The sequence below is a fragment of the Strongyloides ratti genome, scaffold srae_scaffold0000002 (assembly GCF_001040885.1).
Source record: "Strongyloides ratti genome assembly S_ratti_ED321, scaffold srae_scaffold0000002".
NCBI lineage: Eukaryota > Metazoa > Nematoda > Chromadorea > Rhabditida > Strongyloididae > Strongyloides > Strongyloides ratti.
Window position 1 is genome coordinate 373,549 of NW_020171520.1, and position 23,477 is coordinate 397,025.

General features: G+C 23.8%; 12 protein-coding genes across 12 annotated transcripts; 5 read left to right on the plus strand and 7 right to left on the minus strand.

The window, feature by feature from the left end:
- Window positions 1-246: 246 nt before the first annotated feature.
- On the minus strand, window positions 247-1,536 carry SRAE_0000039100 (Nuclear hormone receptor, ligand-binding, core domain and Zinc finger, nuclear hormone receptor-type domain and Nuclear hormone receptor, ligand-binding domain and Zinc finger, NHR/GATA-type domain-containing protein; the record flags this gene model as incomplete). Its single annotated transcript, XM_024646277.1, has 2 exons — window positions 247-1,398; window positions 1,447-1,536. 2 exons carry the CDS (start codon window positions 1,534-1,536, stop codon window positions 247-249), a joined length of 1,242 nt encoding a protein of 413 aa, XP_024500474.1.
- A 403-nt stretch (window positions 1,537-1,939) lies between these two features.
- Window positions 1,940-2,998, minus strand: SRAE_0000039200 (Pseudouridine synthase, catalytic domain-containing protein; the record flags this gene model as incomplete). Its single annotated transcript, XM_024646278.1, has 1 exon — window positions 1,940-2,998. The coding sequence occupies one exon, from the start codon at window positions 2,996-2,998 to the stop codon at window positions 1,940-1,942; it is 1,059 nt and encodes a 352-aa protein (XP_024500475.1).
- A 193-nt stretch (window positions 2,999-3,191) lies between these two features.
- Window positions 3,192-4,161, minus strand: SRAE_0000039300 (40S ribosomal protein S4; the record flags this gene model as incomplete). Its single annotated transcript, XM_024646279.1, has 2 exons — window positions 3,192-3,318; window positions 3,500-4,161. 2 exons carry the CDS (start codon window positions 4,159-4,161, stop codon window positions 3,192-3,194), a joined length of 789 nt encoding a protein of 262 aa, XP_024500476.1.
- Window positions 4,162-8,173: 4,012 nt separating this feature from the next.
- SRAE_0000039400 (Nonaspanin (TM9SF) family-containing protein) lies at window positions 8,174-10,166 on the plus strand (the record flags this gene model as incomplete). The annotated part of the gene is made up of 2 exons (XM_024646280.1): window positions 8,174-8,284; window positions 8,328-10,166. 2 exons carry the CDS (start codon window positions 8,174-8,176, stop codon window positions 10,164-10,166), a joined length of 1,950 nt encoding a protein of 649 aa, XP_024500477.1.
- A 188-nt stretch (window positions 10,167-10,354) lies between these two features.
- Window positions 10,355-11,305, minus strand: SRAE_0000039500 (Collagen alpha-5(IV) chain; the record flags this gene model as incomplete). Its single annotated transcript, XM_024646281.1, has 1 exon — window positions 10,355-11,305. The coding sequence occupies one exon, from the start codon at window positions 11,303-11,305 to the stop codon at window positions 10,355-10,357; it is 951 nt and encodes a 316-aa protein (XP_024500478.1).
- Window positions 11,306-12,165: 860 nt separating this feature from the next.
- Window positions 12,166-12,752, minus strand: SRAE_0000039600 (60S ribosome subunit biogenesis protein NIP7 homolog; the record flags this gene model as incomplete). The annotated part of the gene is made up of 2 exons (XM_024646282.1): window positions 12,166-12,429; window positions 12,471-12,752. 2 exons carry the CDS (start codon window positions 12,750-12,752, stop codon window positions 12,166-12,168), a joined length of 546 nt encoding a protein of 181 aa, XP_024500479.1.
- Window positions 12,753-13,008: 256 nt separating this feature from the next.
- On the minus strand, window positions 13,009-16,923 carry SRAE_0000039700 (Proline synthase co-transcribed bacterial homolog protein; the record flags this gene model as incomplete). Its single annotated transcript, XM_024646283.1, has 5 exons — window positions 13,009-13,610; window positions 13,668-13,744; window positions 13,786-13,834; window positions 14,965-16,631; window positions 16,682-16,923. The coding sequence occupies 5 exons, from the start codon at window positions 16,921-16,923 to the stop codon at window positions 13,009-13,011; spliced, it is 2,637 nt and encodes an 878-aa protein (XP_024500480.1).
- A 528-nt stretch (window positions 16,924-17,451) lies between these two features.
- Window positions 17,452-18,309, minus strand: SRAE_0000039800 (Zinc finger, nanos-type domain-containing protein; the record flags this gene model as incomplete). The annotated part of the gene is made up of 1 exon (XM_024646284.1): window positions 17,452-18,309. One exon carries the CDS (start codon window positions 18,307-18,309, stop codon window positions 17,452-17,454), a length of 858 nt encoding a protein of 285 aa, XP_024500481.1.
- Window positions 18,310-18,568: 259 nt separating this feature from the next.
- On the plus strand, window positions 18,569-19,999 carry SRAE_0000039900 (Tyrosine--tRNA ligase, mitochondrial; the record flags this gene model as incomplete). Its single annotated transcript, XM_024646285.1, has 3 exons — window positions 18,569-18,713; window positions 18,759-18,947; window positions 18,987-19,999. 3 exons carry the CDS (start codon window positions 18,569-18,571, stop codon window positions 19,997-19,999), a joined length of 1,347 nt encoding a protein of 448 aa, XP_024500482.1.
- Window positions 20,000-20,459: 460 nt separating this feature from the next.
- Window positions 20,460-21,697, plus strand: SRAE_0000040000 (Alpha/beta hydrolase fold-3 domain and Arylacetamide deacetylase family-containing protein; the record flags this gene model as incomplete). The annotated part of the gene is made up of 2 exons (XM_024646287.1): window positions 20,460-20,603; window positions 20,642-21,697. The coding sequence occupies 2 exons, from the start codon at window positions 20,460-20,462 to the stop codon at window positions 21,695-21,697; spliced, it is 1,200 nt and encodes a 399-aa protein (XP_024500483.1).
- Window positions 21,698-21,821: 124 nt separating this feature from the next.
- Window positions 21,822-22,717, plus strand: SRAE_0000040100 (Hypothetical protein; the record flags this gene model as incomplete). The annotated part of the gene is made up of 2 exons (XM_024646288.1): window positions 21,822-22,583; window positions 22,631-22,717. 2 exons carry the CDS (start codon window positions 21,822-21,824, stop codon window positions 22,715-22,717), a joined length of 849 nt encoding a protein of 282 aa, XP_024500484.1.
- A 219-nt stretch (window positions 22,718-22,936) lies between these two features.
- SRAE_0000040200 (Hypothetical protein) lies at window positions 22,937-23,255 on the plus strand (the record flags this gene model as incomplete). Its single annotated transcript, XM_024646289.1, has 2 exons — window positions 22,937-23,056; window positions 23,097-23,255. 2 exons carry the CDS (start codon window positions 22,937-22,939, stop codon window positions 23,253-23,255), a joined length of 279 nt encoding a protein of 92 aa, XP_024500485.1.
- Window positions 23,256-23,477: the final 222 nt, after the last annotated feature.

Below are 23,477 nucleotides of genomic sequence, written 5' to 3' on the forward strand. Positions count from 1 at the left end.
TAAAAATTTTTTATGATAAATTGTAACTCATTAAATTATTCTTATCATACACTTTATCATTCATATATTTACTCATTTTAAAACAAATTGAAAAAAATAAAAATATATTTAAAAGTATGCTAAATGAATATAATAAAACTATAAATTTAAAATCTGAATACAAAAATATATTTGATCATATCATTTTTTAAAATGATATGATATTTTATACATATGATGTTTAGTTTAATTATCCAATGATTGCCTTCAAAAAAATTTAATAAAATTTGAGTTTTTTAGTTGTTCTTCAACAAATCTATAAGGATCAAAAACATTAAATATCTTAGCCACAAGAAATATTTCTTTTTTCATTGAAATATGTTTCTCAGAATCAGACAATATATTTAATATTTGTGATAAACGATGGGCATAATTACTTATTTTCTTTCGAAATACATAATATCCATGTAGTTCTTCATTAAAACTTTTTAAAATTTTTTTTGAAATATCTATTGTTGTTTGAGAAACATCAATATCAATATTAATTTTCCATAAAATACTTCCTATTAAATATGAAAATTCAACATCATCCAATGAAAGATTCTTCATTGGTAGATACAAATATTTAAATAAATGTTCATTACATGGAATAAATAATTTGAAAAGTTGTTCTCTATCATTTTTATTAAGTTCATTATCACAAAGGTATGCAAAATTATCATCATATGCCTCTGAATTTGAAAATAATATTAAATTTTGATTTTCATATTTAGAAAAAAGTTTTAGTGAAGTGTATATTCGTTCTAATGTTAAAACTATTGGAATTTTTTTTACAAACATTTCATATTTATCTTTAGAAGAAACTCCACTAAAATCAGGAGAATTTTTTAATTTTTCAAGTAAATTATTAATGCAATTTTCTGTAAAAAATATAAATTTTCTTAATGTAATACTATTTGTAATCGTTACTTTCTCTATTGTTAAATCACTATTAATTGTTGATAAGAACTGTTTTACTATTAGGACTAGTGATTGAAGTGGTAAGTTTATAAAATCTTCTGTCTTAAAATTGTCACATTCAATAATTTGGTTTTCTAAAGATATTTGAGTATTTTTTAATATCATAGTTTCCATATTTTTTACAAAAGGAGATCCGCTATTCACCATAAAATAATTATCATGTATATCATTACTATAAGTTTCAGTTTCTTTATATTGATCATCATTTATTTCTTCATACTTGACAATAATTTGATTTTTTTTATTTTTTAACTGCATTCCTGCATTTATACATTTTTGGAATCTACAATATTTACACATCTGCCTATGTGAAAAATTAATTAAACAATTTTTAGTATTTCTCCTACAACAATATGTTTTGTTACTGTAAACACTTCTTCTAAAAAAACTTGCACATGCCTTTAAAAGCAAAAAAAAATTATTGTAAAATATTTATTTAAAACTAACTCTACAACAATTTATTTGAAAATGTATTGCATTTGATGGGGCTGAACATATGAGACATTTTTCATTAGTTTTTAAAACTAATGGATCCATTATATTAATTAATATATATTTATATTAGAATAATTAATTATTAATTTTTTATGTTAAAAAAAATTAAAATAGCAAAATTAGAAGTTTTAGTGTAATCAAGTTTGAATATGCATCAGAGAATGTATACAAACATTTATATAACAACATAGAGAGACGATCAAATGTATTTAAAAATACTATTATCAACATGATAGTAATTTAAAAATTAGCAAGTAATCAATAATTTAAAATAAAAATCTTTAAAAATATGTTTAAAAAAATTTAGTTATGATTTATTCAAAAATTTATTAGATTTCTTTCAAGTATTTATATTAATTTTTAAAAATCATTTTTTAGATACAACATAAAAACAACAAAATATTATATAAAAAACTAAAATAGATCATTAGTGTTAATTAATTTTTTAAACTGTGTTATAATATCTACCCCATGGAATTCTTAAATCATCTATCATTTCCTTAACATCATTTTCATTATTTGGAGCACATTCTTGTACCAAGTATTTTGCTTTTGTATCATCATTTTTTAATTCTTTATCTGTTAATTCTCTAACAACAGTATCAGAATTTTTAAATTTTTCATAAATATCATTACATACCAATATATTTTTCAATATACTTTTAAGATTTATATCTTTTTCTAATAATGTTTCATTAATTGTATAAGGGCCAACTCTAAGGCATCGTAAATTTTTTGGAGAAGCAAGAGTTAATAACTCATTTCCAAAATGTAATATAAAATCTCTCAAAAAATTATCTGTTAAATTAACACCTTGTATTTTTATTGAAAAATATGGAGAACTATAACCACATAATTCTAAATTATAAATAATAGGAGCAAATGGTATAGAAGGTTTTGGTAAACCTTTTCTGGCTATTTCAAATGCTTCTTCACTTTCTAAACATATATTATGATGTTCAAATGAGGAACGTTTATAAAAATGGAGTAAACGTGATATTACTTTATTTATTTTGGAACGATTAACATTAGAGTATGGAGCTGTTTTGATAGTTTTTCCACGAATTAAATTTTTATAAGATTCTACTCCTAGTTGCGCATCTATTTTATATTCAGTAATCCAATTTTTTTCTTTTATATTCATTATTTCGGATTCTGATAAATTTATTCCAAATAAGCATACACCTGATGAGGCGGGCTCGAGAAAATTTAATTCATCTAATTTAATATCTTTAACATGAAATGGAAATCCACAAACTAGTGGATGTTTTGTATAATCAAGTTGATTTTTTAATCCTGTTACTAGTGGAGCACCTGTTTTTGGATGATATGTTACAATTGGGCGTTGTATTAATGGTACATTTATGTTATGATATTCATTACCATCTTCTACAATTCTTTTAGAAATAAGTCTTTTTAATGCCATCACTGATGCATCTTTTGGTTTATAGACACAAAATAAACCAGTTAGTAATTTTTGAATTTCAGATGCTGTTAAATTCATCTTCATCTTTTCTTTCTAATAAAATTTTACATGTCAAAAAAAATATACGAAAAAAAAAACATAATTTTTGTGAATTTAACACTAAAAAAAATAACATTTATATCAACAACAGTTTATTTGTAACAATTTGTAAAACAAAATGTATCATGATGAAAATTAATCAAATCACATCTTATAACAACTTTTTTTTTTCTTATTGCTTCTTTTTAGCAGCAAGACGAGCATCACGCTCCTCAGCAATTGTAAGTTTAATACCCTTTCCAACTGGAAGAGAGATTAATGGAGTAGCTCCTTTTCCGATAACGAAAACGTTGTTGGCACTAAAATTTAAAAATTTAAGATAAAATATTAAAATTTAATTTTGTAGAAATAATGAGAATAGAGTGGACTACGTAATATTTAAAATTTCATCACGTGCCATCTCTAGGTTAAACAAACCTTAGTGGGAAGTTATGCCAACCAGGCCCCCACCCTCATTATCCTATTGCCTAGTTAACCTACCGTGTGGCAAAGGAATGTCCAGCAGCATCTTTAACGTGAACAATATCAAAAGATCCTGGATGTTTTTCTCTGTGTCCAATAATTCCTACTCTTCCTGTGTTACGTCCTCCGGTGATCATACAAAGGTTTCCGGCATCGAATTTGACGAAATCAGTAATTTTTCCTGATTCAATATCAATGACAACTGTATCCTCATTCTTGACATGTGGGTCTGGATAACGGATAGTTCTTCCATCATGAGTTGTTAAACATGGAACACCTTTTTGTCCAGTGTAGACCTTCTTAACTTTACAAAGTTTAATGCTTCCTTCTTGTTTGGTAATTCTGTGAGTTGTGTATCTTCCTTTAACGTCATAAAGAAGTCTGAAAACTTCATTTGTCTTGTCAAGAGAAATAACATCCATGAATCCAGCTGGATATCTCATATCAGTACGGACTTTACCGTCAACTTTAACGGAACGTTCCTTGCAAATAGCTTGGGCGTCTCTGTATGTAAGAGCATACTTTAAACGGTTACGAAGGAAAAGGATAAGAGGAAGAGATTCACGAAGTTTGTGAGGTCCTGCAACTGGACGTGGAGCAAAAACTCCTCCAAGTTTATCAAGCATCCAATGTCTTGGTGCAGCAAGGCGTTTCAAATGGTGTTTTGGTCCACGAGCCATATTATTATATTAAATCCCACTAAAAATATAATATTTTAATAATAAAAATAAAGTAAAATAAAAAAATTTAAATATTCACGTAAAATATTCTACTACCAATCCAAATAATAAAATAAAATAAAGTAAAATATTCTTCCAATGTATTTTTCTAAAATGTCATAACACGAAAATGTACTGTAAAAGTTTTAAAAATATTTTGGTGCATAGTGTATCATCCTTATAACAAAGTAATTTTTCTCCACTTTTCATAATGAGAAAATGATAAACTTTTGATCATGTCTTATCATTAGCCCATAATGTTTATAGGCAAGAAGTGACTCAGAAGATTTTTCTGAGCTTTTTCAAATGAACAAATGCAAACCTATCACCTTTAGTTATAGAAAGACAATTTCAAAAAATTTTTTTTTATTTTTTGCCATATCATAAAATTATCTTTTTGTTTATGTGGAAAAATAATTTTTTTAATATATAATTTAAAGTTTAACTAAAATAAAAAACTTTATTTTTTAAAATCGGATTCTAACATGAACTTTAAAAAATAAACTACTTATAGGATAACATAAAAAAGTTTTTTCCAAAATATTTCTTTGAAATTTCTTATAATAAAGATAATAATGATAAAAAATATTATAACCAACTGACAAGATGATTATTAAAGAAGCTTAATTTTAAAGCTAACATCGTTTTAAAATTTTTTTTTTTAATTTGAATATTATTAATTTGATTATTAATAAGAAATCAAATATCAATCTCTATTGTATTTTTAAAATTTAAATATTAAATGTTATGTATTCAAATTTTAAATAAAAAACAAATTTTAATATAGTTTTTCTTTTTTAAATTTTTACTATAAGTCGTATAAAACTTTTTAAAAGTTCTATCATGTTTTTTTAATTATTAAATTGTCATAAGCATAAAAAAAAGTTTTCATTCAAAATTTGCATAAAATTAGTGTAAAACATAATTTAAAATTAAAAAAATAAGTTCCTTAATTATAATTAATTAAATCGAAATATAATTGGTAATGTTAAGTGCAAACTTTTATATAAATAATTTAAATAAAATATAAATTTAAAATTCTACTGTTATTTTGATAACAATTATTAGTCTATTGGAAATAAAATCTTTAATAAAAATATGTATAAAGAAATATCGTTCTTTTTATTTACATTTTTTTGAAAACTATAGAAACTAAATTTTTTATGATTTTTTCTTTATACTGTTGAGAAGGGAAACCCATATTTTTTACCATTGACAATCTTATATATTTTATTAAAATATAAAATATTTACATAGTTTAAAATTTTTAAGTGTAATGTTTTTTGTAGTTAGTAAGTATAAGAACGTTCTTTGAAACATTTTTATGGGATATACTTTTTGATATAAATATTGTAAGTTCCCCTAATTAGGTGCATTATACGTTATTTTATTTTAAAATATAATTAATGGTTTAATGTTAATTATGTACTTTATTCCCATAAGATAGTAGTAAGTCTGTTAGAAACTATAGTGACCGCTACATAAAAACTTGATGCCGTAACTTTTTAAATGTTTTATAAATTACAAGTACTTTGCTCAAAAGTAAAATTATTCAAGTGCATAATGTTATATAGAATGATATCATCAAAATATTGTATTGAAATTTTTCATTTATTTAAAAATGTAAATTTAATAAAAAAAATGGTAATAAATTTAAATTTTTTAATTGTTTTACTTTTGAACAAAATTTATTTCTAACCACTTAAGTTAGATAATAGTAAAAAAAGCTGATTAAAACTATCAATAAACATTATATATATATTTTTTTAGAATATAAAATAACTTTAAAACTTTAAAAAAGAAGCATAATTTTTTAATGTATCTTTTATATTTAGAGATTTAGTATTATCAAATAATAAAGACTACACTTCTTTGCATTGTTAAAAAAAAATCAAATTAATAAATTGCATGTATTTAACCAGTAAAGTAACGCTTAGCCGCATCAATCCATATTCGAAAATGTAAATGTAATACATTCCTTTCGTCAATATAAATAAATTGTATATTTAACATGATAGTAAGGATAATGTTTATATACGTAAATGACACATTGTTATCTTACTATTGAAAATTTATTAAATGATATACTTTAGTTTCCCTTTTTTTTATTATTTTTTAACTAAAATTTTAACAGCAAAATAAATTATGTATTTCTTAAATTACTAGTAAAAGAAGTAAATAAAAAATGTTCATTGTCGATTCTAGATACAATCACACTTTATTCTTTAAAAACAATATTTTTGATATTATATTTTTCCTACTGTTGAATTGTAACATTTATACAATAGTTTATATGAACTATTATTAATATCATAATTAATTATCCCTTCTTATTCATATACATTTTTATTCCAAAAGATTAATATATTAGTGATACATCTTATCATGTGTAATCCTTCTTAATTATTAAAACATATTTAAACAAATTTTTTCCATTTTTATATATTAGATATTACTTTTTATATTTTTATTATAATTGAATACTATAATAAAATATTTAAAATATTTCTTTAATAATTGACATTTATTTAAAATATTGCTTTTATGAGTATTCGCAAATTTAAATTTCGAGGCATTTAAAATATCATTTTCAACATAAACATAAAAGTAAAAGAATGTAGTTTCTAGTTCAACTATTTTTTAAAATATAATCTTTTGATTATCAGAAAAAAAAGTAATTATTTAGTTTGTAAATTTTTCTATTCGAGAACTCAATTAATTGTTTATAATTAACACAGTATTTCTTTTGACAAAATAAAATCAAATAAATTTCTAATTTTATTAACCGAAAACTTAACAAAAATTATTTATATTTAGAAGACAGTTTTACAAATTTCTATATCATTTCAAATTTCACTACTTTTTTTAATTTTTTCAACAAAATAAAAAATTTACTAGTATGCCGTTTTACTTTTATTGATAGATTTAAGTGATGAGAGAAAAAAATTTATGTTAACGGTAGATAATATATTTTTATCATAAGTAATATTTAACAATCATAAATTGTATTCAATGATTTTAACATAAACCATCTTTTTCTATAATTTTTACAAATATTTTTGATAGTATGTATTTTATTCATTTGAGGCATTATTTTTTATCAAAAAGTGTTAGATTTAAATTATTTTACATTTGGTTTGTAGTATTGAACAAATCAATAAATGAAAAATTAATTAAATATTTTTGATATTAAAATATAATAAATTTTTTTAACTAAAAAAAAACAAATTTATTTCAATATATATTTATTTATTTCTTTTTATGTTAGTTCTTGTATAAACTAAAAGATTTTTTTTTATATTTTCAATGAAAATAATTTTTGATAAAATATAAATATTAGTTTTACTTTCTTATGCTTTATTATTTATTATTTTATATTAATTCTAGTAAATGTCCTTATTATATTTATTATTACTTTTGAAATGTATAAAAGTTAAAATATTTTGTACTTTAAAATTAGTCATGCACATATTGTTTATTTTATTTATACAAAGAAATAAATAAATGTTTATTTAGGATTAAAATAATTTTTTGGAATTTTTATCAAAAGTTTATCATAATAATACTGTTCTTGATTAAAAAAAAATGTGCGCCAATCCAAAGTCTTTTAAAGACAGCATAGAACAAAAGGACGTTTTTCTCAAGTTATCCATACTATTTATTGTATTTATAAATAATGATGTGGTAAATTTTTAAAAAGTATTACAATGATTAATGATATTTTATAAAAATTTGATATAAATTTAATAATTCTATTGAATTTTTTTGACTTTTATACTTTAAAATTAGTTGTTATTTATAAATGTACAAATTGAGCATATTTACTTTTACTGATAGTGTCTAACACTCTTTTAGCAGAGATAAGCATTGCCACGTTACAAGGGTTGTTCGATAAAATAATTAAAAAATTGATTGTTATAGAGTTATAAATTTAAAAATATAGTGTTTCTTAAACAAAAGAATTAACTATATAATGTATATTATTTTTTTTTCCACTCTACTTCTTACGGTGGAATCATTTTATTTACCTGGTTTAGCACCTGTTAATTTTTGTGAAAAAAAAGAAGAAAAACCTAAATGCCCGGTATGTTCTAATTTATTGATCCATAAAATTATTGTAATTATAGAGTAATGTAACCTTATTTGTAAATAAACTAGATTCAGATCAATCTGTTATCCCATATGAGTATCATTCATTTGATTTTTGTATTGGATCAGAAGAAGAATCACCTGTAGAAAATCTTGGACAAGTATTATTTGGTGAAAGAATTCGTCCATCACCATATCAATTATCATTTAAAGAAGAAAAATCATGCCAAAAATTGTGTACTAAAACTTATAAAAGTGGTAATAAAAATGATCTGGCTAAGTTAAAACTTTTAATGAAAGGAATGAAATTTAATTATCAACATCATTGGATTATTGATAATATGCCTGTTTCATTTTGTTTTGTAAATCAGCAAAACTTAAATGTTTGTACCACTGGATTTCCAATGGGATGTTATGTTACACCACAAGGAAGACAAAAAGATGCATGTGTTTTAGATTCACGTTACAAAGATCCAGATACTCATTATTTATTTAATCACGTTGACATTCAAGTTGAGTATAGAGATATGACACATGATCCAAACTTTTTAGAAGATAAAATTGGTGGAAGAATTATTCATATTAAAATACAACCAAGAAGTATTAAACATAAAAGTGAAACAGAAATGGATTGTGGTTATGATACTGAACCTTTAGCATTAAAATCTAGTGATGGTAATGTTAATATAATTTATTCATATACAGTTACATGGAATACAACTTTAGTAAAATGGAATTCACGATGGGATTATATACTTGATTCAATTCCTCATACAAATGTTCAATGGTTTAGTATTATGAATTCATTAGTTATTGTTATTTTCCTTTCTGGAATGGTTGGAATGATTTTAATGAGAACATTACATAGAGATATCACTAGATATAATCAATTTGATACTGAAGAAGATGCTCAGGAAGAATTTGGATGGAAACTTGTTCATGGGGATGTTTTTAGACCACCTAGATATGTTATGCTTCTTTCTGTTTTTGTTGGTGCTGGTTGTCAAGCATTACTAAGTACATCAATTACTTTATTTTTTGCATGTTTAGGTTTTCTTTCACCTGCCAATAGAGGAAGTCTTATAACTTTTGCTTTAGTATTTTATGTTATTTTTGGTATTGTTGCTGGTTATGTATCTGTTAGAATATTTAAAACATTAAAAGGAATTTCATGGAAAACAAATATTCTTTTAACAGCTTTCCTAATTCCAGGAATTTTATTTAGTGTATTCTTTATTACAAATTTAATGCTTTGGATAAAAGGAAGTTCAGCTGCTGTTCCATTTGGAACATTAATTGTACTTCTTTCATTATGGTTATTTATTTCAATACCACTTACTTTTGTTGGAGCATTTTTAGGTTTTAAAAAACCAGCTTTCCATCCACCAGTAAGAACAAATCAAATTCCTCGTCAAGTTCCTGAACAATCATTATATACAAAAGCATTACCTGGAATGTTAATGGGTGGAATTTTACCTTTTGGTTGTATTTTTATTCAACTTTTCTTTATTTTAAATTCAATTTGGGCTCATCAACTTTATTATATGTTTGGTTTTTTGATGCTCGTATTTTTAATTCTTATTGTTACATGCTCACAAACAACTATTCTTTTAGCATATTTCCATCTTTGTGCAGAAGATTATCGTTGGTGGTGGAGATCATTTATGACATCTGGATTTACAGCAGTTTATTTGTTTTTATATTGCGTATATTACTTCAACTCAAAATTGGTAATTACAGGTACCATTTCAACAATTTTATACTTCAGTTATACAGCAATATTTGTTTTCATGTTTTTCTTGATGACCGGCACAATTGGATTCTTGGCAACATACCTTTTTGTTCATAAAATTTATTCAAGTGTCAAAGTAGATTAAAGTATTAATATAACAACAAATTTTATTTATTATTATTATTAAATCTATAAAGAATTTTTAACCCTTTTCTTAAAATAATCACTTTTGTATTTAAACTCTCAATAAAATATAATAAAATTAAAATGATGTAAAATATTTTATTTTATAAAAAAAAATATTTAAAATTAAATTGTTTTAAAAGTAAATATCTAGCGTCTTGTTCCATCTTCAAAGAAGATACCACCATCAATAGCACAATATTTTGGACAAATTCCTCTTTCTCCTTGTGGTCCAGGTTTACCTGGGGCTCCTGGTGAACCTGGAGCTCCATCTGGGCCAGGAGTACCATCAACTCCTTGAAGTCCTTTAGGACCTGGAGCACCTGGGGCTCCATCAGCTCCTGGTTGTCCTGGTGATCCTGGTGGCCCTTGTGGTCCTGGTTCTCCTGGTGGTCCTGGTTCACCAGGAATAAGAGCTTCTGATACTGCTGGATTTCCTGGTTCTCCAATTGGTCCTTGTGGTCCTGGCTCTCCTGGTGGTCCAGGTGGTCCTTTTGGACCAGGTTCTCCTGGTGGTGCATCCATACCTGGATTACCTGGTGGTCCTGGAATTCCGGCATCTCCTGGTGCTCCAGGTGGTCCTGGAGGTCCGGGTGGTCCTTGAGGACATGGTTTACATGGTGGTGGTGTAACAGGAGCACAAATTGCTGGTGCTCCTTTTCCAGGTACTCCTGGTGCTCCAGGTGCTCCAGGTCTACCTGGTCGTCCAGGTTTTCCAGGTGTTCCTTGTGGTCCAGGTGCTCCTGGTTTACAACAATCATCACATGAATTTGAATTTACTCCAATATTAGTTGTTGTTGAACCTTTACTTCCAGATTTCTCACCGACATCACCTCCTCCCATAGCATAACCAGCTTGTCTTTCAGTTCTGTTATTTCCATCATTGAATGGAGAATTTTTTAAATGAGCTATTTCACTCCAAATATCTTTAGCTGAACCTTTGCAAAATGCAATTTCATTATTCATTTGATTTTTAACATGAGACATAAAACTCCATATTAGTGGTAATGACAAACAGACTGATAAAACAGCTACGACAGAAAATGTAACAGCTGAATATACAACAAACCGATAAGCTTTAATTCGTGAATCAAACTCCATTACGAAATATGGAAGTTTGAATAGTAATGTGAAATTTAAAATAAAAAAAATCTTTTTATACTAATGATTGTAAAAATTCGGCCATCAGATTATTAAAAAATTCACCTTTTTTTATCAAGATTAAATGTATTGGTCTTATCTTTCTGTTTAATATACATACTTATCCTATCTGATTGTTTTGGCAAATTAATAAAAACAGGATTATGATATGCAATTTTAATTTGTAAAAAAAATAACAAGATGTTTTTTTTTAGATTTATTTTTTTAATACATAATACGGATATTAATATATTAAAAATTATAACATTTGTTTTTGAAAAAAGTAGCGTGTTTGGAATGTGAAAATTAAATCATAAATCATAAACATAATTTTATGTAATAATAATTATTTATGTATTTGTTATCATTTTTGTTACTTTAAAATTGATTCTTGATTTTTTTGCGAATAAAAACCTTATTGCAAGTTTTACATAATTCATAGAAAAACTTTATCATACTCTTTGACAAGTTTTGTAACTTTATACATAAATTTTTAAGATTCAAATTTTTTCATGTTTATTGTATAAAAATTTGTTTATTATATTAAATTTGAAATTTGCAAAAAATTTAAATATTTTTAAATTTTTACATATTTTAAAAATTAATTTTGACAAATAAACTTTGTTATTAATTTCCAAGCATGAAAAATTCAATTATTATAAAAAAACTATATGTATTGTAAAGTGAAATATACAAAAGAAAAATGTCAAATATCAGTTAAAAATGATTAAAAAGAATAATTATTAAACATAAAAAATATTAATACAACAATTTTAAACAACAAAAACAAATAAAAACAAATTTTCTTTCTAAGTTGATAATTATTGGATAATCTCATTTTCACAACGAATATATTCACCTATATCAGCATATCGTAAAACAATTAATGATGTTGGTGGTGCATCTCTTGCAGCAGTGGTACTTTTTTGGCAAATACCAAAACCTAATGGAATATTATCACGTGAAAATACAACAACTCCATCATTTACTTCAATACCATCAGTCATTCTTGTAATGTGACTTTTAAGAACATTATTTCCCATAGTAAATTGAATGTCAGATTTATCCTTTAACCAAACTTTATGCTAAAATTATTGTTTATTAACAAAAAAAATTATATTTTTACCTTAGCTAATGGAGCAATTATATTTAAAGCTGTAATCTTTAAATAGAATTTCCCAGATCCTGTAAATTTTCCAACACATGTACCAAATGACAAAACTTGTTTACGTTCAATATTCATTGCTGCTTTCATAAGTACATCGGTAGCATAAAAAACGCGATTATTGTGGTATCTAAAGACATATTTTCCATCTTCACGTTCCAGTAAATTTGCTAAACTTTCACCAATGTATTTTTTCAATCTTGAAAATACTAAAATTCCTTCTTGTTCTGTTAATGGACGCATATTACTTTAAAATTTTTTTTTTTAGTAATATTATGTGGATTACAAAATAACAACTACAAAATAATAAATAAAACAATATATATTTTTTTCAATTTAAATTAGGAGACATATAATAACACAAATTTCGTGTTGAGAAAAATTGGAAATATATGTATGAAAAAAATTTTATAAAGATGAATAAATTTTCAAAAATGGTAATGACATCTAGTTTAAAAATAATTAATTAATTTAAAATTTCGTTTTATTTGTTGGAATTTTAAATGTCTGGATCAAATAGACTTGTTCCTACTCTAACATAATCACTACCACATTCTATTGCAATATCATAATCACTTGACATACCCATTGACAATTTCAATGAAAATTTTTTATCTTTGTTCTCTAAATCACATTTTAATTGTTTTAATCTATTAAATTCTTCCGCAGCTTTTTCCTTTTCATTCAAATCATGTTTTTCACCAATCATCATTAACCCACTTAAGTTTAATTTTGGACAATTTTCAACTATATGATTTAATATATCAAGAACTTCATTTGGATTGCATCCCTGTTTTTGGACTTCACCACACACATTAACCTGAACCATAACATTTAAGCTTTTGTCAGCATAGTTTAATTTGTTTGCTGCTTCATTCAATAAAGTTGCATACTTTTTTTCTTCTATTGTTTGAATCATACTAATGTTTTTAATTTTTAAAAGTTGATTGAGTTTATTACTTTGTAGTTTTCCTATAAAGTGCCATCTGATGTCAGGACAAAAATTTTCAAGGTAAACAGCTTTTTCATGAAAATCTTTTACTCTACTTTCGGCAAAAATTCTAACATTATGATTATCATATAAATATTTTATATGTTCTGCTGAATAATATTTTGACACAGCAACTAAAGTAGCATTTTTATTAAATTTTTTATTACATTCAGATATCGTTTTGGTTACTGAATTATAACCAAAATTAAGTTTTTGAATTTCTAACTGTGTTAATTTGTTTATCCTAAAACTATTTATTATTTATTGATAATAATAAGGACTTACATTTTATAAAACAGTTCCAAAAAAGATTTCTTTGAGAAGTATTGATAAACTAATTTCCAAAATAATATGTGTTAAGAAATGCTTCGTTTTAAATATTTTTAAATTAATATAGTTGAGAAATGAAATCTTTGTTTTAATTAATTGATAATTTTTGAGGTAGTAAAAAGTGCAATCGTTTCTTCAAAAATGACTTGAAATGAAATTGAGCATAACGGTAGGAAAGGCTAAAGAATGTTCCTGTGGCATTAATTTTAAAAAAAAATTTATTATCAGAAAGTTAAACAATTTGAATTAAAATTGTTGTGTATTACATAACAAGGTAAATTTTTGATTAACTAATACAAAATAATATAATTAAAAAGAGATATTTATTAGTACAAAAGGTAATTGACATCAAAAATTGAAATTATCAAATAAATGAAATGATATGTAAAGTAAAATTGGTAAAAAAAGAAAAATAATTTAAAAAAATTTAACATCATTTTTTGATTACGGTAACAATCAACACAATAATGAGAAGTATGATTTTTTTTTAAAAAAATATCGTTTTTTAATAGAATGTAATCTTCATAAATAAAGTATTTTTAGAAAAACATTAATAACTTGTTCTGAAATGAAACTATTATTAATTTGATTTTACAAAAAAAAATAGGAAAAAATTTAAAACACATGATATTAAAGATTTAAAAAATGATCTAAATTCTAAAAATAATTATAAGAATATAAAAAATAGTAAAAAAAAATGCTTTATATTTTAATAATTAAAAATTAAACTTTAAATTAAAAAATCCCAATAACTTTTTTTAAAAATAACAATATTCAAATTCTAATCAAAGGTTCATTTTAAGATATAATTCATAAATTACTTCCAAAAAAATTCTATAAAAATAATATGTTTAGTGCTTTTAAATTTAAAAAATAAATATAAAAAATAAGTTCGCATTTATGATAATTTCAGTGTATAATTTTAATGAGTAACATTTTTATTACAATTATCTAAATTCCCTTGTTTGTCAATAATAAATTGTTTGTGCCTTAAATTTAATTTATCTTTGATGCTTAAAATAATTATTGTTAAAGGTAGCATAAAAATTAAAGCAGTTAGAGGATAAAATATGTTATAATTCTTATTATAATATAAAAAGAATGTAAATTTTTTTTTCTTATCACAATAAATACCTTCGTAATTGTTCTTGCATTTACAAATAAAATGTTCAGCTGTATTGTTATTTTGGTGGCAAATGCCATTTTTTCCACATAAAGAATTACCCTTAAAAGTACACAAGTCTGTTAGTAATCTGCAAAGTTTTCCTGTATAACCTGGTTTACAATTACATTTATAATTCAATGGATTGTTTTTTTCTACTTCACAAGTTGAATTTTTTTGACATAAATTGTAGTCACAAACATTTCCCTCTTTTTCACAATATATTCCATTATGACCGAAAGGGCATATACATCTGTAACCTTGAATAATATCATGTTGTGAGCAACTATCTAAATTTCCAGTAGCATCAGGACACAGAGCACAGTGTCCATTATTTTTACATTTGTGATTTTTACATGCCCCTATTGCTGAATTTTGGCAAACTCGTTTATGTGAATCAGCTTCTGGACATATACAATCATATTTATATGAAACAGTCATTCCAATAATTAATTGTTTTCTAATACACGTTGAACCAGGCCATTCACAAGGATTTTTAAAACATGGATCAGTAATTTCACAATTTTTTCCACTAGCACCATCTATACAATCACATTTATAGTCCAGATATTTTAATGTAAGACATTTACCACCGTTTTTACATGGATTAGGATTACAAGGATTTACATCTTCAAGTTCACAAAATACTCCAGCTCTATTACTTTCACAAATACATGATGGAATTAAAGTTGGAGTACTATCTGTTTTCTTACTTCTTATTTTGTTATCAATTTCCAGATTTCCTGTATAATTTACTTCATATCCTGGTTTAACCAATGGTGCTTGCCAAATTTTTAAAGCACAAATTGAATTTTGACCGTAACAATTTGCAACATTTAAAGTTTTCTCACAATCATCAGGTAGTTTATTGTCTTTTCGATTTTCATTACAGTTTTTAATAAGTTGATAAATATCAGCTAAATTTACAACTTTTTCAATACTAATACCGTTATAAAATTTTTCAGTTAAACTTCTTGTATATTCTAAAAATGATGCTTTACAAGGTATTTTCATTTTAATGTCTTCATCTTTTAATTTAACTGTTTCACAATTATCTCCTTCAATTTCTATAGGATAATTTTTAAAAACATTTTGTTGATTTATACAATTACATTTTCCTGTATTGGGATTGCAATTGCCACCATTTCCACAAATTATATTTCTACATTTGGTTTCTTGATCACAAAATAAACCACTCCAACCATCTTCACAGATACATTTACATGTTCCTTTTTTCTCATCATATTCAGGCCTTCCATTATTATTACAGGTATTGTAATTACAATTTTTATGATTTGACTTATATTCACAAAAATAACCAGATCTATCTCTTGGACACCAACATCCATATTGAATTTCAATGTATGATTTTGTTTCAGAATCCAACATTGTAGAAAATTGATAGTTACTTTTGGTATATTTATTAATTTCATTTTTTGTTGATTGATATGTATCATAAATTCTTAAATCAGGATTAGAAACTTTTATAGGTTTTTCAAGACTATAACATGTTGATTGGACAATAATTTCTCCCTCATCATTTTTTAAAATAAAACATTTATTATTTAAACAATGTTTCAAATCTGCTATATATTGACAATGTTTACCATGATAATGTGGAGGACAATGACATTCAAAACTAAAGTAGAAATAATTTTAAAAAAAAAATATTATATTTATAATACTTACTCATTTCCTCTGTTACTACATGTTCCACCATTTAAACATATATCTGGTAATTTACATGGCTGATAAACATTATTTAATACTGTCTTTCTCATTATCCTTTTGTTCATACCATCTTTAATTGATTTTAAAATTGTTGGAGAAGATTCTGCTAATTCTTTTTTTCCACCAATTTTAATAGTAAATGAAGATATTTTTGTATAAAATGTTATTAATAAAAATATAATTACAATGTTTTTATTCATAATTACAATTAACAAAAAGATTTGTCCCACAATTATTTGAGTTATACTTTATTCATATTTCTATTTTTTTTTGTAGAATAGTAAAAAATTTTGTCATTTAAAAATTAGCGGTATATCTCATAATTGTAATTATTATTAAAATAATTTGAATAAAGAAAGGAATGTTTCAGTGAGATAAAAATATAAATTTTTGAAAAATTTGTTTTTTATACAATGCTTACTTTTCCATTATTTGTAGAAAAACATTTTACGTGAATAAATAATACTTTGAAAAAAAAAACAATTGAAATTATAGATTTAAAAAAAATAGAAAAGAACACTTAATTCATTTATTGAATATCATAAAAAAATAAAAAAATAAATAAACAAATTATATCCATAATAATAAAAAGTTATAATAAACTAGCGACTAATTAATAACAATTCGTAGTCGAAAAAAATAACCAAAATTTTAAAGAAACCGTTAGAAATATTAAACATTAATGTTGTACTGTATTGTTGAATACTAGTAATTAATCATAAATTCATCTACTTGTAAATAGAATTATTTAAAGGACAATGCCTACGTGTATGAGCAAAGTCACCAGTTGCACCACAAGATGGACAAACCAATTTTCTTAAAAATGGGCAAGTTACAATACCCTTATCATTTTTATTATTATGTTTATTCCATAAACCTTTTGGATTACTAGCATTAAATTCAATTTTTTGTCTTTCACATCGAACACGTTCATTGTTAAAACAGAAAGAGCAGTGTAAATTTTGTTTTGAAGATTTGGTTGCAGACTGATTTTTTGCGTTGGAGTTTTGACCATTGTCATGAGAATTGTGTTGTTTCATAGGCTTTGAAAGCATAGAAGTAAAAGGGTCACGCGTTGTTGAAGATTTCATTTTTAAATAAGAAAGATTATCCCCCTGATCCAACATATTAGAACTAAGTAGAGGATGCCAACATGCTCCAAAAGCTTGATTGCCAATTAAATTTCCATTAGAAATTGTAGGTGCAACACCAGAAATATTATTTGAAATCTTACTAATCATCTCATTATTACACTCTTCTCCAATTAATAAGTCATTGAAATTAAGTTGAAAAGAAGATTTATCATTAAAGTCAACATAATCCGAAGAAAAAAGTTGCTTAGAGTTCAAATCAGAATAAGATGAATATTTAGATACAGATTGGCTTTGTGATTCACTAAATATTGATAAATCAAAAACACTATCAAAAGATGAAGGTAATACATCATCATCCTTAAAAGATGCATGAAATGATGCTTGAATTAAACGTTCACATTCACTTGTTTCATATTTCTTCAATGAATTTTTTAAAGAAAAAGATGTATCACAAAAATCCAAAGGCTTAAGATCATATTCATAGCTATACATATTCTGCATCTTTGTAAGTTAGTAGGATAGTTAAGATAATATTGAAAAAAAAAAAGAAAGATTGAAAGAAAAAACTATCAAATGATTTCGTTGTTTTGTATTATTCATTTATATAAAGGAGTGGTATCAATGTATCATCGTTTATTTCTACACAAAGTGTCATGTAACAAATTTGTACTATTTTAAAAACTTCTTTTTAAGATACTTAATCATTGGAAATATGATTACCAGAAGTAGGGATTCATAGTTAAAAAGTATAATGGTGTACAGGTATACGGTGAATATAGTTAGAAAAATAAATTCAACTAATTATATTAAAAATCCATTGATACAATTTTGTAAAGATTTAGAAAAACGTAATTTATTATCATCATCTCATCCGGGTGAAATTTTAAAAGATGAAGGTATATTATTTTTAATTAAATTATTTATTTATACATATTTTCTAGGAGTACTTTTAAAAGATTTACCAGCATCTTTATATGCTGGATTTGATCCAACTGCAAATAGTCTTCATATAGGAAATTTATCTATTTTAAATGCATTATTAAGATCAAATAAACTTTTTAATTGTAAACCAATTGCTTTAATTGGAGAAGCTACAGCTTTGATTGGTGATCCAAGTGGAAGAAACTCAGGTAATTAAAGGATTATTTATATTTTTATATATTTTTTAGAAAGACCTCAATTATCAAAAGAAGAAGTTTTTGAAAATTCAGTTGCTATAAAAAATCAAATATCAAAAATTCTTTCAAATGCTAATATTCAAATAGATGTTGTTAGTAATATGGATTGGTATAAGGATATGTCAATGATAGATTATTTGAGATTATCAAAAAATTTTCGTGTAGGAGAAATGATGCGTATGGGTGCTATAAAAGGTAGACTTGAAGATAATTCAGGAATATCGTTTACAGAATTTGCCTATCAAACACTTCAATCTTATGATTTTTATTATTTAAGTAAGACTAGAAATTGTTTTTTTCAGATTGGTGGATCTGATCAATTAGGGCATATTGATTCAGGATATGATTACATAAAAAGATGTACAAACAAAACTTCTGGTGGTATTTGTCTACCATTGTTGACAGATGCTTCTGGTAATAAACTTGGAAAAAGTAGTGGTGGTAGTAATCTATGGTTAAATGGAGAAAAAACTTCACCATATGCATTTTATCAATTTTTTATGCAACTCCATGATGATATTGCTGAAAAAATGTTATTATCTTTATCATTAAATGATATAACTGAGATTAATCAAATAATTGAAAATCATAGAAATAACCTTGGACAGTATGTAGCTCAAAAAAGTATAGCTGAAGAAATGACAACTTTAATTCACGGAGTAGATGGTTTAAATTTAGCAAAAAGATGTTCAGATATTATATTTAGGGGAAATCTTACTGATGTTGACAATATTAGTGAAACTCAACTAGAGGAACTTTTTGGTTCTTCTTCATTTAAAATACCCAAAAATTCAATATTTACTTATGGTCAATTAGCAAATTTAACAAGAAAAGATAAAATTAAAGGTGAACAATTGATGACTAAAGGTGGTTTTAAAGTAAATGGTATTTTAATAACCGATCCAAATAAAAAAATAGATTTTTCTACTATATTATTTAAAGACAAAAATAAATCTATTATTAGTTGGGGAAAGAGGAAGTTTTTCCTCATTTATTGGGAATAAAATTTAGTAAAAGTTTTAATTTTAGATTAAAAAATATATATATATAAATAAATTGTTAGTAATTAATTATATAATAACAAGCAAGATATTTTTAAATTATTTAGTAAAGAAGATTTATTATAATCCACAATTTTTTTAAAATCCTAAATGTATATTTATGATATCATAAATAAATAAACTTAAATATTTTTTCACCTGATAAACAATGTTGACAATATTATATTTTTATTAATGTCAAAAAAAATTTACACAAATCTTAATTAACTAAAACAATCTTTTCAGTTGTTTATTTTATCAAAAAAAGTTTAATACATTTTTAGTATGTAATTAATTTCTTATCAATTTTTTACACACATAATATTTACTCATAATACTCTTATCACAAAATTACATTTTGTTAAAATTAATAATATCATATAAATATGCCTAAATATGATTATAAAAATTAATAATATACAACATGATATTAGAAGCAATATTCATACTTGTTTTAGTATTGTTTATTGCAAAGAAATATTTATCAAATAATTTACCATTGAATTTATCAGATAGAGATGCTATTATAAATATAGAATTATTTATAAGAATTTTTTGTAATTATATGGTAAAATAAAATTTATAATTAAATTATATTTTTTATAGATAATTATATTGGAACCTATTTTTGGTGAACAGGTTCATTACAAAGTTTTAAGATTTTGGACATTTATTGGAAGGAAATTATCAACAAAGAAATCGAAAAATGTTTTAATACAAAATAAAACCATAGGTGGAGTTCCATGTAGAATTTATATACCTAATGTATTTGATAAAAGTGCAGTGATTTTTATTCATGGTGGAGGTTTTATGGCTTTACATCCTGAAAATTATGAATTACCTTGTATTGAAATATCAAAAAAATCTAAATCAATTATTATTTCAATTGATTATTCATTGAGTCCAGAATCAAAATTTCCTAAAGCTATAGAAGAATGTGAAAATGTTATAACTGAGTTTTGTTCATCTTATTATAAAAATTATCAAGTTGATAAAAATTGTATCTCCATTATGGGTGATTCTGCTGGTGGTAACTTAGCCACAGTTACTTGTTTACGTTTAGCAAAAAAAGGCAAATCACATTTTATTAAAAAATGTGTTTTAATATATCCAGTTATTTCTTCTTTAAACTTTTTACTACCTTCATATCAATATTATTATGAAAAATGTAATAATTTTGCCTTATTAAATCCTATTATAAAAGCACATATTTTAAAATTTTATTTACCAATAGAAATTTCAAAATCAGATATTAAGAAAATTTTACTTAATGGTCATGTACCTTATGATTTAAGAAATTTAGACTTTATGTCTCCTGAAATAATTCCTATTTCATGGCGTAATGAAATAAAAAACAATATTAAATCAATAGAACCTGATGAGGAACTTTGTGATAAATTTAAAGAATATCTTATCAATCCAGAATTTTCCCCAATAATGTCAACACACAATGAATTATCAAATCTTCCTAAAACTATTATATTTACATGTGGTTGTGATGTTTTGAGAGATGAAGGATATTTATATTATAAAAAATTGGAAAAATCAAATGTTGATGTACAATGGAAACATTATGAAGATGCTATTCATGGTGGTTTAAATATTCCTAAATCAATTGTATATAAAAGATTTATAAATGATATTGTTGAATATTTAAAGTAAAATTTAAATATAAAATTTATTAATAAATAAAAAAATTTTTATTTAAATAGTAAATTTATATATAATATATAACTATATTTTATTTTTAACATTTAACATAAAATTTATAGAAATTAAATATATAATGGAAAATCAAAAAAATTTAAATGATCAATTTGATCCAATAAATAGAATAATAGATGGTGTAGAAAAAGGAGCTCAAACTATAAAAAAAAGAGCACGATCATTGTCAAAAGAAGCTGAAAGAGCAGTTGAAACGATTCAAAACTTTTCTAATGAATCACAATCTTTGGTTAGTCAATTTCAAAATATTTTATTAGAAGAACCTATACAATTGGTACCTGAAAATACCAAACAATTAAAAATAACATACATGAAAATATTTCACTCCATTTTATCAATGTTATTTGGACAAAAAGTAGGAGAATATATTATATTTAAAATATTTAATCAACTTATTGATACTGAATCATCAATACTTCTTGCATTTATAATTATTCCTGTTGTACTTACATTAAAATATTTTCCATCACTTAATAAAGATGAAAGAAAAGAAAAATTAAGTGAAAGATTTATTTATATTTATTCCATATTTATTGGAATGATATTAGGATTTGTTTTTATGCGTATACAAACAGATTCTAATATTTCTTATGGTATAATAAATGCTTCAATTTTATTTTTATACTTTAATACACCTGAATTTGTATTATCCATTGATGATAAAAGAAAAAATCAAATGATTATTAGTGTAATAGGACCATTGTCAATGATATTTATTGGTTTTATATTCAGGGAATCATTTGTTATTTCTTTACTTGCACTATTATTTTATAGTTGTATAAATTTTATTTCTTTCCAAGTATATACTACTTATAACATTAATGTAAGTTATAATTTTATAATAATAAATAATAATAATAATATTTTTAGAACATAAAAGAAACTCCAACTGCTTTGATCATACTAAATATTATTTCAGAAATTTACATAAAAACTGTATTATCTTTAATTAATTAATATATCTTAAATTATAAATACCAAAATTTTTATATCTATAATTTTATCAAACTAATAAAAACATTATTCAAAAAAAAATTAATTAATTATAGAAATAATTTTTTTTATCTACAAACGAATGTTCTTTTTTTTTTCTTGGAACCATGAACATAATACTTTTTTAATTCAGTCTTTTTTTTAATTAATAATTTATCAAAATTTTGAATATTTTTAAAAATTATGTTTTCTCGTTTACCTATTGGAAGAAAATTTTTAAAATTATCTAATAATACATCATGGAAACGTGGAATTCATAAAGGAGTAGATTCTACACCACCCATGCGTTTCATTCCAATTACAGTATGTTTTAATTATTTATTATTTTTAATAATATAAATAGCAAAAAGTTGCTTTTTATGGATTTATTATTATAGCATTTCTTTCATATCCATCATATGTACTTTCAAAAATGGATTCACTTCGTCCACGTCCCGATAACTCTCTGGCTCCAGAAGTTGTTGAAGAGATGGAACAACGTAAAGCATCTAGAAAAAAATAAGAAATATTTTGTTGCATATTTTCATACATAAACAATGTTAGTACACCTAAATTTATATAAAATTTTTTTCTTATTTTAAGTAAAATAATAAAATATTTGCTTTGTTTTAAAAATATAATTTATTTTTTAAATGATAATTTGAACATGAATCATAATAATGATATAAAACATTTCCTGTCAATAATTATTTTAATATTTTTAATGTGAAGTATAACTTTAGTA